The 17,052-nt window shown below is 41.0% G+C and overlaps 1 protein-coding gene and 1 pseudogene across 1 annotated transcript in view; one reads left to right on the top strand and one right to left on the bottom strand.

The window, feature by feature from the left end:
• Positions 1-12,707, top strand: part of Appl1 (adaptor protein, phosphotyrosine interacting with PH domain and leucine zipper 1) — a 52,079-nt gene extending 39,372 nt beyond the window's left edge. The window contains exons 15-22 of the mRNA XM_004661307.2: positions 451-633; positions 1,743-1,795; positions 3,565-3,739; positions 3,836-3,872; positions 4,606-4,752; positions 5,737-5,787; positions 6,069-6,158; positions 8,771-12,707. Of these exons, the coding sequence (XP_004661364.1) occupies positions 451-633; positions 1,743-1,795; positions 3,565-3,739; positions 3,836-3,872; positions 4,606-4,752; positions 5,737-5,787; positions 6,069-6,158; positions 8,771-8,917 (883 nt within the window). The 3' untranslated portion in view covers positions 8,918-12,707. The remainder of the gene's footprint in view (positions 1-450; positions 634-1,742; positions 1,796-3,564; positions 3,740-3,835; positions 3,873-4,605; positions 4,753-5,736; positions 5,788-6,068; positions 6,159-8,770) is intronic.
• On the bottom strand, positions 7,062-7,910 carry LOC101612771 (annotated as a pseudogene).
• Positions 12,708-17,052: the final 4,345 nt, after the last annotated feature.

The raw sequence follows: 17,052 nt of genomic DNA, 5'->3' as shown, positions 1-17,052 counted from the left end.
TATTTAAAGTACCATGTGTGCTGTCCCGGGTGAACGAGCGAGTGCTTTGACTTCAGCAGTGCTACTGAGATTCAAACTAAGTAGTTCCCTGAATAGCAGAGAGCCTGTTTGCAAAGTGGCACATTTACAAATAAGGCTACTAAATAAATGATTGCAAGCTTCTTTAAAGTGTCCAGATAAATTTTTAGGGCTGTGTGTGTATTTTGAGACAAGGTTTGCTATGTAGAACAGACTGGCTGGGAACATGTGCTAATTCTCCTGCTCCTTATCCTTGTCTCCTGCCCCTGCCCTCTGTCCGAATGCTGGTATTACAGGCATGCACCACCACACCTGGCCTGGGATTATGCTTTTATTGAGCTTTGCTTTGTTTATCTTTTCAAAGACAGTAAAAATGGAGCTAGCAGCACAGAACACTGACTTCAGTGTGGTCTTGTTTGTCTTTGTGCTCAGGCCCACTCGGCCACCGACAGCTCGAACCAGCAGCTCAGGCTCCCTGGGGTCAGAGTCCACGAATTTGGCTGCCCTCTCTCTGGACTCTCTTGTTGCCCCGGACACTCCAATCCAGTTTGACATCATTTCTCCTGTGTGTGAAGATCTGCCTGGCCAGGCAAAGGTCTCTGGCCAGGGAGGCAGGTGAGTGAGTGATGATGTCACTGGGGCATTGTGCCACTGTGGTCAGTAGGATTCATGACCCCTTTCTGTATGCGCCGTCTCTCAGACGTCATTATGCAGTAGCTGTGCATTTGAATTACCCAACAGTATGTTAATTGGATCAAACCATGAAGGCTTTTCTGTTAGTCCCCTGCTTCAAGTAGGTATGATCAAGTAACCTAATTAAAAAAAATGTTTAGCTGGGTGTGGTGGCACATGCCTTTAATCCCAGCACTTGGGAGGCAGAGGTAGGTGAATTCAAGGCCACTCTTGAGACTACATAGTGACTTCCAGGTCAGCCTGGACTAGAGTGAGATCCTACGTCGAAAAACCAAAAAAAAAAAAGAGTTTAGTCCTGGGTGACTAGAGATATAATAGAGTGGTAGAGCACTTGTCTAACATACCCAAATGGGTCTGCTCCCTGCCAAAAAAAGAAAAAAGAGAGAGAAATTCTGAATTGACCATCATGCTTACTTAGCCATTTGTTCTGACAACTGCAAAAGGAAATTAATAGTTCTCTCCTTAGGTCATGACCCTTATTCTTAAAGAAGAATATCCATGTGTGTGGTAGGGTTATAAAAATATATCAGAATAAGAAGTTTTTAGGACATTACTAAGACATTGTGGCTATGAATTATTAATGAGTCATCTTTTGTTTATAGAAGGAAGAATAATATTCTAGTCAAGGTAGTTAATTTTTTTGTTTGGGTATTGATGAAGGAGTTAAGATACATAGATAGAAATCATTTTATTTATATATTTTTTATTTGTAAGCAGAGAAAATGAGAATGGGTGCTCCAGGGTCTCTTGCCACTGCAAACCAACTCCAGATGCATGCACCACTTGGTGCATCTGGCTTTATGTGGGTGCTGGGAAATCAAACCCAGGTTGTCAGCATAGAGGTTATATCATATTAACTTGGCCATCAACGTTGTTCTTTAACAAGGTGGAACAGTTTAGAGTTTTTCTTTGTAAAGTGTATGTATAAAGTTTTGTGACTCAGTTTTTAATTCTGGTCTCAATTCTTTGATTTCTTCTGAGTGGCTCAAGGTAACTGGGCATTTGTTCATATTTTTCCCTAAACTTCGCAGGCGAACAAATCCATTTGGAGAATCTGGAGGAAGTACAAAATCAGAAACTGAAGGTAGAGCAGACCTGCCATATTTTCGTATTTTACAGCTCGATGGAAAGCTGCAGAATGTGTCATTTCTGTTTGCTCTGCTGCTGGACTCAGTCCTTCCCCCGTTTCTTAACTTTTTTTTATCATTTACCTTCATACGAACATAGAATACATTTTGATCCCACACCCCCATTTACCACCTCTTTTTACTCCCCTCCTGCTAAACGCTCCTTCCTGTTACATCCTCATCCTGTTTCCATGCCTTCTCTCTCTCTCTTGATTTAAATCCCAGTCACTTTCTTCTTTTGAGTGGCAGGTTATTTACTGAAGAAAGGACAGTCCTCCAGTAGCCTACACTACTAGAGGACATGACTCCCCTTTCTCAGCAGTTGTAAGTTTTCTCTATTCTGTCTGGGAGTTGTGGGGTCTCAAGGATCCTCCCTCATCTATGGTGAGAGATTGACAGGCAAACCACATCTGCTGTGAGAGGACTCAATTGGAGTATTGTTTTATTTCAAAAAATTTTCCAGTGAGCTTATACTCCTAAGGCACCAGAACTTCTGACCTTACATAGTCTATCCTTAGAAGCTGTTCTGAAAGGTTTATGTTACCCTTTTGCTACTTTTCTTCCAGTAATCTGTATGTATCTATGTATTTATATGCAAGCAGAGAGACACCGTCAGAGAATGGACACACCAGGGCCTCTGGCTACTGCAAACACTCCAGATGCATGCTCTGTTTTGTGTATCTGGCTTTACATGGGTATTGGGGAATTGAACCCAGGTTGTTAGGCTTTGCAGGCAAGTGCCTTAACTGCTAAGCCATCTCTCCAGCCTCCCCTTTTAATTTTTTTTTATTTTTTTGAGAAAGAGAAAGAGGCAGAGAAAGAGAGAGAATGGGCACGCCAGGGCCTCCAGCTACTGCAAACAAACTCCAGACGCGTACGCTCCCTTGTGTATCTGGCTCACGTGGGTTTTGGGGAATCGAACCAAGGTCCTTTGGCTTTGGAGGCAAATGCCTTAACCACTAAGCCATCTCTCCAGTCCCCAACCTACCTCCCCTTTTTAAAGTAGAATTTTAAACTTACAGAAAAAATATGAAAATAGTGCAAAGAATTCCTTGTACTCAGAACCATAACATTTTGCTGTCTGAAATTAAGACCTTAATTTTCCTACAACTTGAAACACTGAAGTTAGGAGTGATTTGGGGGCTAGGAAGATGGCTCAGGGGTTCAGTTCCCTAGTACACATGTAAAACCAGATGCAAAAAGTGACACATGCATCTAGAGTTCCTTTGCAGTGGCAAGGGGACTTGGCACACCCATATTTACTCTCTCTCCCTCTCTCAAATAAATAACAATATTAAAAGAGGAGTTATTTCTGGATACCTCCTTTAGGTTTAAATTTTCACTGTAAACTCTAAAAGGAGGCAGTATATTCTGGCAGAGAACTATGGAGTTTAGAAATGCATGAGAGAGTCAGGCAGGGCAGCACATGCTTTTAATTCCAGCTTTGGGAACTAGGGGAGGATCATGAGTTTAAGGCCAGCCTGAGCTTCATGCTGAGACCATGTCTTAAAAAAACAAAACTGGCCAGGTATGATGGTGCATGCCTTTAATCCCAGCACTCAGGAGGCAGAGGTACAAGGAACTCTATGAGTTCAAGGCTAACCTTGGACTAGAGAGTGATCCCAGGTCACCCTGGGCTAGAGTGAAACCCTGCCTCTAAAAACCAAAGCAAATCAAAACTGCAAACAACCTCCCCCAAGCCATAGTGTACCGTGTTCTATTACAGACTCGATTCTCCATCAGCTGTTTATTGTCCGCTTCCTTGGTTCTATGGAGGTGAAGTCAGATGACCATCCAGATGTTGTTTATGAGACAATGCGCCAAATTTTAGCTGCTCGGGCCATCCATAACATCTTTCGCATGACAGAATCACACCTGTTAGTCACTTGTGACTGCTTAAAGTAAGTAGTAGCCTTCCCTAAACAAACTCTTAGGAAAAATGAATTTACAATTTCAGCCTAATTAAAATTTGTTTTTCAAATTTTTAATTATTATAGGTTAATTGATCCACAGACACAAGTTACAAGACTCACAGTGAGTTCTGCATAATTAAAGCTTTAAGTCACTTTTGTTCCTATACACATCTTGTAACTTGATAGTAGTCCTGATCCCGTATACTCAGGTATGATAGTATCAGTTGTAACTGGTCGTTAGACTGTTGTTAAGGGTATGACCATCTCCAAAGTTACAATTGAACATTCTGTGTAACTTTGAAGAATGTACACTCTGGTGTGACTCTTAATGTTTATCCCTTAGTTAGGGAATTTATATACCCATGAAATAAGCAGTAGGAGTTAGAAAACAAATTGAGTTTATTTGATAATTTTATATACCATTTTTGTTGTATTTATTATAATATATATATATTATTTATTTATTTATTTTTCTTGAATGGGCACACCAGGGCCTCCAGCCACTACAAACAAACTCCAGATGCATGTGCATCTGGCTTACATGGGTCCTGGGGAATGTATCCGGGGTCCTTAGGTTTCACAGGCAAACACCTTGACTGCTAAGCCATTTCCCCAGCCCCTGTATTTATAAAATATTTTAATGAAAAATAAAAGTCAGTATTCAACAACTTATTCTTGGTAATCCAAGCCAAATATGATACTTGTTTTATATCACCAGTCTATTAACAATGGCTTTAAAACTCTGATATTTTAAAAACTTAGCATATGAATTTGTTGTCTATGAGTGCTGCTGCCATGATTTGGAGGGTCTAAAGTGTACTTATGTATGTTTGTTTGTTTGTTTTTTGTGGCAGTTTCCATTACCCTGTGTGGTTTTGTATGCTACTCACCAGGAAAACAAGCGACTGTTTGGATTTGTTCTGCGGACATCAGGAGGGAGAAGTGAAAGTAACTTGTCATCAGTGTGCTATATATTTGAGTCAAACAATGAGGGGGAAAAGGTACCTGGCTTTTCAAGATGCTTCTGTTGTAAAATATGGGTCAGAGTTCTCAATTTTGTTTTATTTTTTATGGTGGGGGAGGAGAATTGGTGTGCCAGGGCCTCTCTAATCACTGTAGTCAAACTCCAAATGGGTGTGCCACCTTGTGCATCTGGCTTACATGGGTTCTGGGGAGTCAAACCTGGGTCCTTAGGCTGCACAGGCAAGCACCTTAACCACTAAGCCATCTCTCCAGCCCCAGAGTCTCAGTTTTTAACAAAAATTTTTAGGGGGAAAAATATCCCAATAGGTATGGTGACACATGCCTCTAATCCCTGCACTCAGAAGGTTGAGGTAGGAGATTGCCACCTTGAAAAATCAAAATAAATAAATAATTTGGCTGGTCATGGTGGCACACACCTTTAATCCCAACAACACTTGGGAGGCAGAAGTAGGAGAATCGCTGTGAGTTTGAGGCCAACCTGAAACTACATAGTGAATTCCAGGTCAGCCTGAGCTACAATGAGACCCTATGTAACCCCCTCCCCCCAGCAAAAAACAAAAGCCTCTAATTGTCCAGTATGACTGGACTGCTAGACAAAGCATGTTGCTCTGAAGAGAGCCACGCTGATGGGCTGAGCCTTCATATGTGGTGGCCATGTCATCTGGGCCAAATCTTCTAGCCTCCTAGGCTGCTCCTGAGAATAGAATGCTTTCCCATAATTAGCCATTTCCAGATTCATTAACTTACAGCAGTGGTGGCAGCTGTTTGCTTCTTTCAGAATGAACATGAAGTAAAGAGAAGAGGGGACATGTGGGAGGTGAGAGCCACAAATGGGAGTTCAGACTCGGAAGAAAACTTGGGGTTAGAACATTCTTAAATCAGCTTTTATTTGAAGCAGTGTGTTAATGAGCTACAGCTAGTTATGCCATCCATTTGACTTCTTGAAAGTTTTGCTTTGATATGAAAACAACAGAGTGTTTTGTGCCCTTTTCTCATTTTAGATATGTGATTCTGTTGGATTGGCCAAACAGATAGCTTTGCATGCTGAACTGGTAAGAATCTAAGATAATCTTCCAAGAATATTAACTAAAGTAGTATAATACAAGCTTTCCTATTAGCATGTAAATAAAATTATTTTGCTAAGCAAGGTTAACAGTGGCTGCTATTGCTGTCGCAGCATTTAGAGTCTGGATTAGTGACTGTTAGAGAATGCAAGTGATTGAACCTTCTCATATGTAAGTACAAAAAAGTGAAAGGTCACAAAGGTCCAGTTTGAAGTGTACAGAATGTAAAGGTTCTATGTGTTTAATTGTTTCACTCCTCTCTTCTTTAGGATCGTAGGACATCAGAAAAACAAAAAGAAATAGAGAGAGTAAAAGAGAAGCAACAGAAAGAACTCAACAAGCAAAAACAGATTGAAAAGGTATGCAGTCCTAGAGCCTGGATCTCCTCCTCATGTGCTGTGTGAAGACTTAACTCAGCACTGTGACCCCTAGAGTTTTAATCTCCATATGGAAGTCTGTTTGTTTGTCCAGCCACTTCATAACCAGATGACTTATAACATGGCAGAAAAGGCTTAGCATCTGAATTACATGGTAGCTACTTTGACACACAGTGGGACCAGAAATTTCATATTCCAGAGAGGGTTGTCTCTGTCAGAGTAGTTCTTTTGAGAAACTTATGGACTTAATTGCTATCATAACTTTAAGGGTGAAAAGTAATGTATGTATTTTCAGTATTGGTAGGAATGTAAGTTCACACACACATACACACACACACACACTGTACTGGAATACAAATCCACAGTACTGCAGTACTTGGTGTCAAATCCACAAAAGGGTAATTTTTAATCTACATAATTTTCAGAGCCAGATTTTAATGAGGTGATCCATGAGATAGAGCATTGGCTGGGCGTGATGGCACGTGCCTTTAATCCTAGCACTTGGGAGGCAGAGGTAGGAGGATCACCATGAGTTCGAGGCTACCCTGAGACCTCATAGTGAATTCCAGGTCAGCTTGGGCTAGAGTGAAACCCTACCTCAAAAAACAAAAAACAAACAAACAAAATACTTGGTGGCATTGACAGTAGGAGTAGAAAAGAGATAGACAGCTGGGGGTATCTAAATGAAAACAGATCAGAAAGACTTGACAGTGGGCTGGATAGAGAAACGAGGAGGAGAAATGGCAGTGATAATACTGAAGTCAGGCTTGCATGGCCTGATGTAGCAGGATGCATTGAGCAAGGGTGGGACAGAGATCTGGGGCCAGGGAGGAATGCAATGTGGGGTGGTCCCTCTTGAAACTTTTTTGTTTTTGAAGGACTGTGTTTATTATTATCTGTATGTACAGAAAGCTCAGTGGTGTACACTCAGCCCAGCTTGGTGGCCAGTTCTTTAACCTTTGCCTTTTCCAGCTTGGCAATGCGAGCCACAGATTTTGGACCCAGTATGTTGCCCTCCCACACCCAGTGGCCACAAATCTCGTTGTATCTGTCATTGTAATTGGTCCTGATAGCTTCCACCAGTTTAGCTAGGGCTTTTTTGTCTTCCAAGTTGACCTGTGTGAAGGCAATGGATGTGCATGTCTTCCTGTGGACTAGCCTCCCTAGCCTGGCCTTCCCCTTGATGATACAGCATGGGACCCCCATCTTGTGACACAAGGCAGGCAGGAACGCTACCAGCTCAATGGGATCCATGTCATGTGCACTCACCAGCAGCTGAGACTTGTTCTCCACCAAAGTCGTGATGGTGTTGACACCCCTCAAAGGACGGGGGTGGGGGTCACTTAGTCAGAATGTCCCTTTGCCAGCAGCGTTTTTTCTCAGCCCAGGCCAGTAGTCTCAGCTTCTTCTCCTGTTTAGTCCCTGCCTGTACTTGTGGGCAGGCTTCAGCAGCTGGGCAGCTGTTTGGCGATCCAAAGCCTGGGTGAACTGGTTGACTGCAGGAGGCACTTTTGGCCGCAGAATAGCCCTTTGCCACTGCAGCCGGCTGTAACGGGGCCATTTGACAAAGCGGTTGAGGTCCCTTTTGGGCTGAATATCCTGTCTAATGCCAATGCCAAAATTCTTGGGCCTTTTCTCAAACAGAGGATTAACGACCTTTTTGGCTTCCTGCTGCTTTATGAAGGCAGGCTCCAGGGCCACATTCTTCCCCTTGGCCTTCTTTCCTTTCAGCATCTTGCTTGGCAGGAGGAGAGAGAGATAGAAAAGGGAATTGTGGGTAATTGCAAGTGGCCTTGGAGAATGCGAGAGATCTTGAAACTTTTATCCTGAGATAACTTAAGTAAGAAATGATGACAGCTGGAATTTGATTGTTGGCCATTAAAAAAAGAATAAAGTGTGGGGTGTGCTGGCAGAAGTAGAGGATTGCTGTGAGTTCGAGGCCACCCTGAGACTCCATAGTGAATTCCAGGTCAGCCTGGGCTAGGTGAGACCCTACCTTGAAAAAACTAAAAACAAAAACAAACCAAAAAAAAAGAATAAAGGGAAACAAGTTTTGTTTGAATTTTAGCTTTTATGGAATTATTAGAATGGTACTAAAATTTTGTGTCCCAGTGGTATGTGCAGCCTTCCTTTTCATCAGTTACCAGAATTATGCATACATTTATGACAGAATTAAAGTGGCTATCAAGTATTTTTAAAAAATGTTTTTATTGCCAAGCATGGTGGTGCATACCTTTAATCCCAGCACTTGGGAAGCAGAGGTAGGAGGATTGTTGTGAGATCAAGTCCAGCCTGAATTCCAAGTCAGTCTGGGCTAGAGTAAGACCCTACCTGGAAAAACAAAACAAAACAAAACAAACTTTTACAAGCAGAGAGATAAAGAGGATGAATGGGCATGCCAGGAACTCTTGCTCCTGCTAACAAACTCCAGATGCATGCACCACTTTGTGTGTGCTGGGGAATTGAACCCAGGCCGGCAGACCTTTCAAGCAAGTGCCTTTAACTGCTGGGTCATCATTTCCAGTATTTTAAGTGAATCATTTTCCATTTGACTGCAAGTAGTGAACTTAGCTTCTTTTTTGTCTTTCCACTAGGACTTGGAAGAACAAAGTCGGCTGATTGCTGCATCCAGTAGACCAAACCAAGCCAGCAGTGAGGGGCAGTTTGTCGTCCTAAGCAGTAGCCAGTCAGAAGAGAGTGACTTGGGAGAAGAGGGAAAGAAGAGAGAATCAGAAGCATAAACTCATCCTGGCTTTTTGATGGACAGCCCCTCCCCCCAATTGACAATGTCTGTGGTGACATGGCACAAGGTAGCAACTATGCTGAAATACTAAGGAGACGAAGCTTGTTTTACTTCAGTTTTAAAAGATTGAACTTGACAACGTAGGTTTACATTGAATTTTTTTCTCTTAAAAATAAAATACTGTGCATTATCATTCAATTCCATTTACCTAAAAATAAGACCTACTTATTTCCCTGAAATTTAGTGCTGAGGAATATACTTGTTCAGGCATTTTTCCTTCAGACTGTGAATTTTTTAATCTTGCAGTGTAATTGGCTGTACCCCTAAGAAATCATTTTTTGTTCAGCTGTAGACCTTCATGGATGTGTTCCTTCCCTCCCTGACCTCTCTCTCCTTAGGAATGTTTGTTGGTATTAGGAAGTGTTCAAATGGACAAGTTAAAACAACCTTCACATAGAGAATGCTTTTGAGTTTCAACATATTTTAACAATGTGTCTAACAGAAGTTGTATAAATTTGTAGAGCAGAGATTTTAAGGTGGCAGGTGGTGCCATTGATTTCAGGGCCTTTTCTTAGATTCCTCTCATCTTTCTGATAAACCATACCTGATGCCAACAGGAAGCAACATAGTGTCGGGTTCAAGGCTGATACAGCCCTCGGCATGTTGTTACCATGCTCGTTCTCAGGTTGGGGCGTTAGTTATTGCTGCAGAGCAGTAATAGAATAGGATTTCAGAATTCATTCAAAGAGATTTCTTTTTTTTTGTTGTTCTGGTAGAGATTGGTGTTGGACTTGACTTGTAAAGATCCTGTTACAGGATGATACGTTGTATTCTCTGCACTGTGTAAAATGACTTTTACTGATAATCAAGTAACATTTCAGAAGATATGCTATACCATTTGTGTTTACTATTTAAAGTAAACATTTGCAGTTTAGTTTAGAAAACATAATCTTTAAATTTCAGACCGATAGTCCCAGTATTTTCGTAATCCCATGTTTTGATAATATATTGAATTTATCACTTTATATCCCCAAAGGAAAATAATTTATGTGCACAGAATAATTTGCACTAATTATTGTAAATACTTACGCTTTTCAAATGCATAAATGATCTAATTCCATGAAAGACTGGAAGGAAATTGAATATCTAGTGTAATATAAGAAAGCTTGACCAAGGAAGGATTTTAGCCTGGTGCCAAGGTTAAAATGACATTTCTGTACAGCTTATCTCCTGTGTCAAAACTTGATTTTTTTTAACTCCAATCTTAAACATTAGTTATAGAAATTATGTTCATGTGTTCCACATGAAAAAGTATACATATATATATACATATATATATCATATATATATGATATATATATGCACACACATACATATATATATGTATATATATGTCAAACATATAAAGTAAAGTATCTTACATAGTCATAGTTACTGGTTTTCAAGTGGCTAACCACTAAGACTGATTCCACAAGGGAAAAGACCTTTTATTCTGTAATATATATTTTCTCTTCCCAGTTCTGATTTAGGACTAGCATCTCTGAGTTTTCATATTGTAGCTCAGTTGTTTTACACTGTACATTGTTTTCTATAGGAATGGGGTAGTTCTATATAGGATCATGATATTCCTTTTATCCATGTGCCAAATGGGAGTAGTGATTATTTATATTCTTTGAAGCCTTATGTTGCCAAAACATATAGTAAGCAAGCAGAAATGTATGCGATACGTTTTGATCAAAATTTATTTTGTGATTATTAAAGGAAACATTTTCACAGTAGTGCATCATTCCTCTTGTTCAAGTTAAAATTTCTTCTGTGGTGGTCAGTACTTAGTTGTGCCAAATCTTGTTTTTCAGATTGGTAATGGTTCTGGTTTCTATATTTGTTTTTTGTTTGATTTTTGTAGTGCTGGGAATTGAAGGTGGGGTCTCATGCATCCTAGATAAGCACTCAACCACTGAGCTACCTCCCCAGCTCAAGTTTTCTGATTAAGTAAGTCTTTCTTTGTAGATGTTACCTCGATTAGATAAAAGGGAAGTGTGGTTGTCCTTAGGAGGAGGCAGTTTGACTTGGCTGGGGTTTTTCATGGTAGCACAATGCAAAGTACAAGTGGGGTTAAGAATACTAGCAAACTTAGGGATGCCAGACAGTCTTACTCTTCCTTTTAGGCCATAATTTTGTAGGAATTCCTACAATGACACACCCATGTCCATAGGTTAGATCAGAATGTTCCAATTCCAAGTACAAATCATGAACAGACTTAGCGATTTCAGGTGATTCACTGTTTGTACTGTGGCACTCAAGTATCTATTTCATGGCTGCAAACATCTGCATGTCACTATTAATACCTCTGCTTTTCAAAGAAGGCTGCTAGTGAGTTTCTTTCTAATTGTTTGGGCTCATCTTGTTCTTGTAAAATATTTTTATTTATTTATTTGCAAGGAGAGAGAGAGTATGAGAGAATAAGTGTGGGTACACCAGAGCCTTCTGTCACTGCAAACGAACTCCAGATGAATGCAGCACTTTGTGCATTTGGCTTTTTGTGGGTACACTGTTTAACCACTGAGCAATCTCTCCAGCCTTCATCTTTTATGTGTGTGTGTGTGTCTTCTTCCAGAATCCCTTCTAACTGAGTTGCCTGCTTGGCAGTTGGGTCAGATTGGAGCTGTCTTTTCTCAGACTTATACTTACAGTGAATGGTTTTTAGAAATTAACAAAATCGCCTTTTTTTAAAAAAGAAAGTAAGCCTGCCTTGCCTAATTCTGTTACCTGTATTGACTGTAACTGGTAATGAAGTCAAAAGGGAATAATTTATTCATGCATCTTTTTAAAGCTTTGAACACTTGTTAACTAGAGACTGTTATTCCAACAAAGTCCCTGAAGCTAGTCTTGTTTCTGTCTGTCTGTGAGGATTATTTTGTATCTAATTTCAGAAGATTTCTCAAGCCCACGCTCAGGGGTGAGAAAGTTCTTTCCTTCATTCTTGAGGGCAAGGTAGGAAATTTTGTGTGACAAATGTATATGAGTTAATTTTGAGTTACATGTAGGAACCATAGTATTTAAAATTTGAGCCAGGCGTGGTGGCGCACGCCTTTAATCCCAGCACTTGGGAGACAGAGGTAGGAGGATTGCCATGAGTTCGAGGCTACCCTGAGACAACATAGTGAATTCCATTTCAGCCTGAGCTACGGCGAGACCCTACCTCGGAAAAACAGAAAAAGAAACAAAAATGCTGACAGACCCTAACAGCTAGCTCATTACAAAATTTCTGCCATCTGAATATAATGAAAATACTGATGCTAGTTTTGATAACAATCTTTCAGCCTTCTTCAGGTTGTACTGGATTTAAATATACCAGTTGTAGCAAATAAGTCCTACATTTTATTTTTAGTGTGTAATTTACTTTCATGAGATTTTTGTTCTATATTCATAAAGTGTTAGAACTAGAACCAGTCTCTGGCTATACTCCTAAAAATTCACTCCAGCTAATATGAGTGCTGGGAAGTAAATTAGTGTACAAAATTGCTTTACATATTAGGTGATTTTGTGACATAAATGACTTGGTTCACTGATGTCATCAACCAATTATGTGGTGTACAATTAAAAATCCCATAACATTTCCCCTTTAGAACTGGAGCTGAAAAATTCACCTCTGTGTGGTCATGGTATACTTGTGGGGCACAATTTATTTTTCATCTTGTCAAAATAGGTATTTGCTGACAAGGTTTCATGAAATATGTTGTTAAGAAGATTTTTTAATGTATAATAAAGTCATGATTTTTGTACAATCTTTTTGTATGGAATTTTTTTGTAATTTTTTTTTTTTATGAGAGAGGGGATTGGTAGGTCAGGGCCTCCACAGCCACTGCAATCGAACTCCAGATGAGAGCACTATCTTGTGCACATGTGCAATCCTGCACATTTGCATCACCTTGTACATCTGGCTTACATGTGACCTGGAGAGTCAAACATGGGTCCTTAGGCTTTGCAGGCATGCACCTTAACTGCTAAGCCATCTTTCCAGCCCTGTATGAAATATTTGATATATATGCTCTGATCTTTCTTTCCTCCATGATGTCTTTGACTGGTCATAAAATATTGAGTCTTATTGCAGTTCCACAGCAGCCAAAATGGGTAAAAGGTCACTTACTAAGAAGAGTCCATTGTTTTATAAGCTAATTCATTAATGGTCACTTTTTGGTAGCAAAGGAAAGAGGCTTGAATAATCACTGTAGGATGTTATGGAAGATGCATGTGCTACTCACATTCCTCTCATGCAGAAAGCAGGCTAGAGTTTGCTCCAGCTTACGCTTGGACCTGTGCTTTTTAAACATATTTTATTTGCAAGTAGAGACACAGAGAGAGAATGGGTGCACCAGGGCCTCCTGCCACTGCAGAACCAGATGCATGTGCCACTTTATGCATTTGGCTTCACGTGGGTACTGGGGAATCAAATCCAGGCCATCAGGCTTTGCAGGCAGGCTCCTTTAGCCACTGAGCCATCTCCACAGCTCTGGACCTGTACTTTAACACTAACATGTATCACCCCATGGTCTCTTTGTATTTAGTTATAACTACAAATTATTCTCTTGCTGAGAGTTTGTGTTCTGTTTTGTTTTGAGCTTTTAAAAAATGTATATACACTTTTATAAGTTCAAGGGAATGGTGGATTTTAACTTCAGAATTGTGCAAGTTATCTGAGTGCATGTATGCACTAAATAGAGTTGTATATTGACATGCATATAACCTGCTGTTTGCTTGTGAATATTTTAGTTTGATTAAAAATTAAACTTCATGTCAGTATTACAAAAGTTTAAATGTAAAACACTATGAAAGGGGTCTAGAGAGATGGTTCAGCAGTTAAGGCATCTGCCTGCAAAGCCTAATGACCCAGGTTTGATTTTCCAGGACCCATGTAAAGCCGGATGCACAAGGTGGCACGTGTGTCTGGAGTTTGTTTGCAGCAGCTGGAGGTCCCAGCACACCCATTCTCTCTGTCTGCCTCTTTCACTGACTCTCTCAAATAAATAAATAAATAAAATATTTTAAAAATTAAGTTTGTGCTTACTGAAGTAGTCTGTGTGCCATGAATCCCAGCATCAGCACATAGAGCTTCAGTTACACAAGGAACAATCTTAAGACTGACTGTGTCAACACCAATGCTGTGCCTCACTTGTTGTGGGGAGAGTGAAAGCACGCACCATGCTGCCCCTGTTCTGCCACCCGACTATACGGCTAGATGTGGCGGGGTGAACATCTTAGTGTCTCTGTTCAACTTCCACGTACAGGAGCCTATATGTTCCTGTGGCATAGAATTTGGGAAGTAGAAAAGTCAGTATTCTTTTCACTCCATGCAGAATAGTATGGAAATAATAGTTCCAACTGGCCTGTTAGAGAGCTCCTCCGTGTCAGTACCAGGGCAGAGGCCACAAGGTCATCATCCATTTGAAAACAGTTGACATGAACCAAGCTGTAATCATGGCTCAGCAGTTCAAGGTGCTTGCTTACAAAGCCTGATGACCCAGGTTCAATTCCCCAGTACCCACATAGAGACAGATGCACAAAGTTTAACATGCATCCGTAGTCAGTTTATGGCGGTCAGAGGTTCCTAGTGAGCCTTCTCCATTTCTCTCTCAAGTATTAAAAAACTTATTTTAAGCCAGGTGTGGTGGCACACACCTTTAATCCCAGCAGTTGGGAGGTAGAGGTAGGATCGCTGTGAGTTCGAGGCCAATCTGGGACTACAGAGTAAGTTTCAGGTCAGTCTGGACTAGAGTGAGACTCTACCATGAAAAAACAAACTTATTTTTCAAAAGGCTACTGTTGGGCTGGAGAGATTGCTTAGTGGATAAGGTACTTGCCTGCAAAGCCAAAGGACCCAGGTTCAATTCCCCAGGACCCATATAAGCCAGATGCACAAGGTAGCACATGAATCTGGAGTTTGTTTGCAGTGGCTGAAGGCCCTGGCATGCCCATCTTTCTATCTCTCTCAAATAAATAAATAAAAATTTTGTTTTTTTTTTAAAGACTGCTGTTACAAATCATCTGTTATTTTGAACACAAAGAAATTGGATTTATACACTTACTATAACACTAATACAGAATTGGAACTGGCTGTATTTCAGGTAGTTGAAGTTTTTGTTATGTCATATGTATTTTGACCTTGAGTTCACTATGTAGTTTCAGGTTGGCCTCAAACCTACAGCGATCCTCCTATCTCTGCCTCCCATGTGCTGGGACTAATGGCATGTGCCACCACACTGGCCCACCTGTAATTTTTGTTAGTTGTTTTATTTTTCAGGGTCTCAATTTGCAGCCCAGGGTAGTCTTGAACTGGAATATCTTCCCCCTTTGGTCTCCAGAGTAACTGGGGTTATAGGTAGGTGCCACTGTGCCTAGCTGGGTTTTAATTGCCTTTATAATTCTAGCTGTATGTTGAGAGGCTATGTTCAAAGCAAGTTATTATTTTTTTAAATTAACTTTTCAATGAGAGAGTCTCATTTGGTCCAGGCTGGCTTCAAACTCAGCATATAGCCTAGGATGTTCTTGAACTCATCCAATTGCCTCTTCATCCCATCCCAAGTACTGGGATTATAGATGTGTGCCATACACTTGGCCTCAGAGAAACTTTTGTAATGTTGACTATACTGAGGGTTTATATTTTATTTATTTTTTTAAAAATATATTTTATTTAGTAATTTATTTGAGAGAGAGAAAGAGGGAGAGAGAATGGGCACACCAGGGCCTCCAGCCACTGCAAACAAACTCCAGATGAATGCACCCCCTTGTGCATCTGGCTTATGTGGGTCCTGGAGAGTCAAACCAAGATCCTTCAGCTTTGCAGGCAAATGCCTTAACCACTAAGCCATATCTCCAGCCCCTATATTTCTTTAAAATACATTTCAGAGCTGGAGCAATGACTAGTGGTTGAGGGTCTTCCCTGTAAAGCCTAATGTACCAGAGTTCAGTTCTCCAGTGCCCATGTAAAACCAGATGCACAATGTGGGACAAGCCTCTGGAGTTTGCAACAGCTAGAGGTTCTGGTGTACCCATTCTCTCTCTCTCTCTGAGTGCCAGGCATGGTGGCACACACCTTTAATGCCAGCACTCAGGACACAGAGGTAGGAGGATCACTGTGAGTTTGAGGCCAGCCTGAGGCTGCATAGTGAATTCTAGGTCAGCCTGTGTTAGAGTGACCCTACCTTGAAAAACCAAAAAAATAAAATGGACTTCATTTATTATTATTTTTCTTTTTATGAGAGCTAGAGAAAGAATTGGCATGCCAGCGCCTCCAGTCACTGCAGTCATACTGCAGACGTGTGCCCCACCTAATGGGCATATGCGACCTCTACTTGCATTGCCTTATATATCTGGCTTACGTGGGATCTGGAGAGTTGAACATGGGTCCTTAGGCTTCGCAGGCAAGTGCCTTAACTGCTAAGCCATCTCTCCAGGCCCCCCCCTTTTTTTTTAATGAAAACTTTATTTGTGTGTGAGAGAGACAAAGAGGCAGGGAGAGGGAAAGAGAGAATGGGCACACCAGGGCCTCCAGCCACTGCAAATGAACTCCAGCTGCATACACCTCCTTGTGCATCTGTCTTACATGGGTCCTGGAGAGTCAAACCGGGATCCTTTGGCTTTGCAGGCAGATGCCTTAATTGCTAAGCCATCTCTCCAGCCATATTTTTCAAATTAATGTATTTGCAAGCAGATAGAAGAGAGACATATAAAGAGAATGGGAGTATCAGGGCCTCCAGCTGCTGCAGACTCCAGACACATGAGCCACTTTGTGCATCTGGCTTTACATGGATACTGGGGAAGTGAGCCTGGGTCCTTAGGATTTGTAGGCAAGTGCCTTAGCCACTGAACCATCTCTCCAGCCTAAATTTCCTTTATTTGCATGTGTATGTATGGGCATGTCAGGGTCTCTCAGTGTTGCAAATCACATGCACCAGTTTTGTTACAGCTTTACATGGGTGCTGGGGAATCAAACCTTTGGCAACAGGCTTTGTAAGTAAGCACCTCTGACAACTGAACCATCTCCTCATCTCCAGTATACTTGAGGTTTTAGTTGCTACATAAAGTTCCATACAAGACTGCAGAGTTTATACCTTTTCCCTTAGAGTCGCTGGG

Source organism: Jaculus jaculus, chromosome 16, assembly GCF_020740685.1.
Source record: "Jaculus jaculus isolate mJacJac1 chromosome 16, mJacJac1.mat.Y.cur, whole genome shotgun sequence".
NCBI classification, from domain to species: domain Eukaryota; kingdom Metazoa; phylum Chordata; class Mammalia; order Rodentia; family Dipodidae; genus Jaculus; species Jaculus jaculus.
Note: the sequence above shows the minus strand (reverse complement) of the source record. Positions and strands in the feature narration are given on the sequence as shown.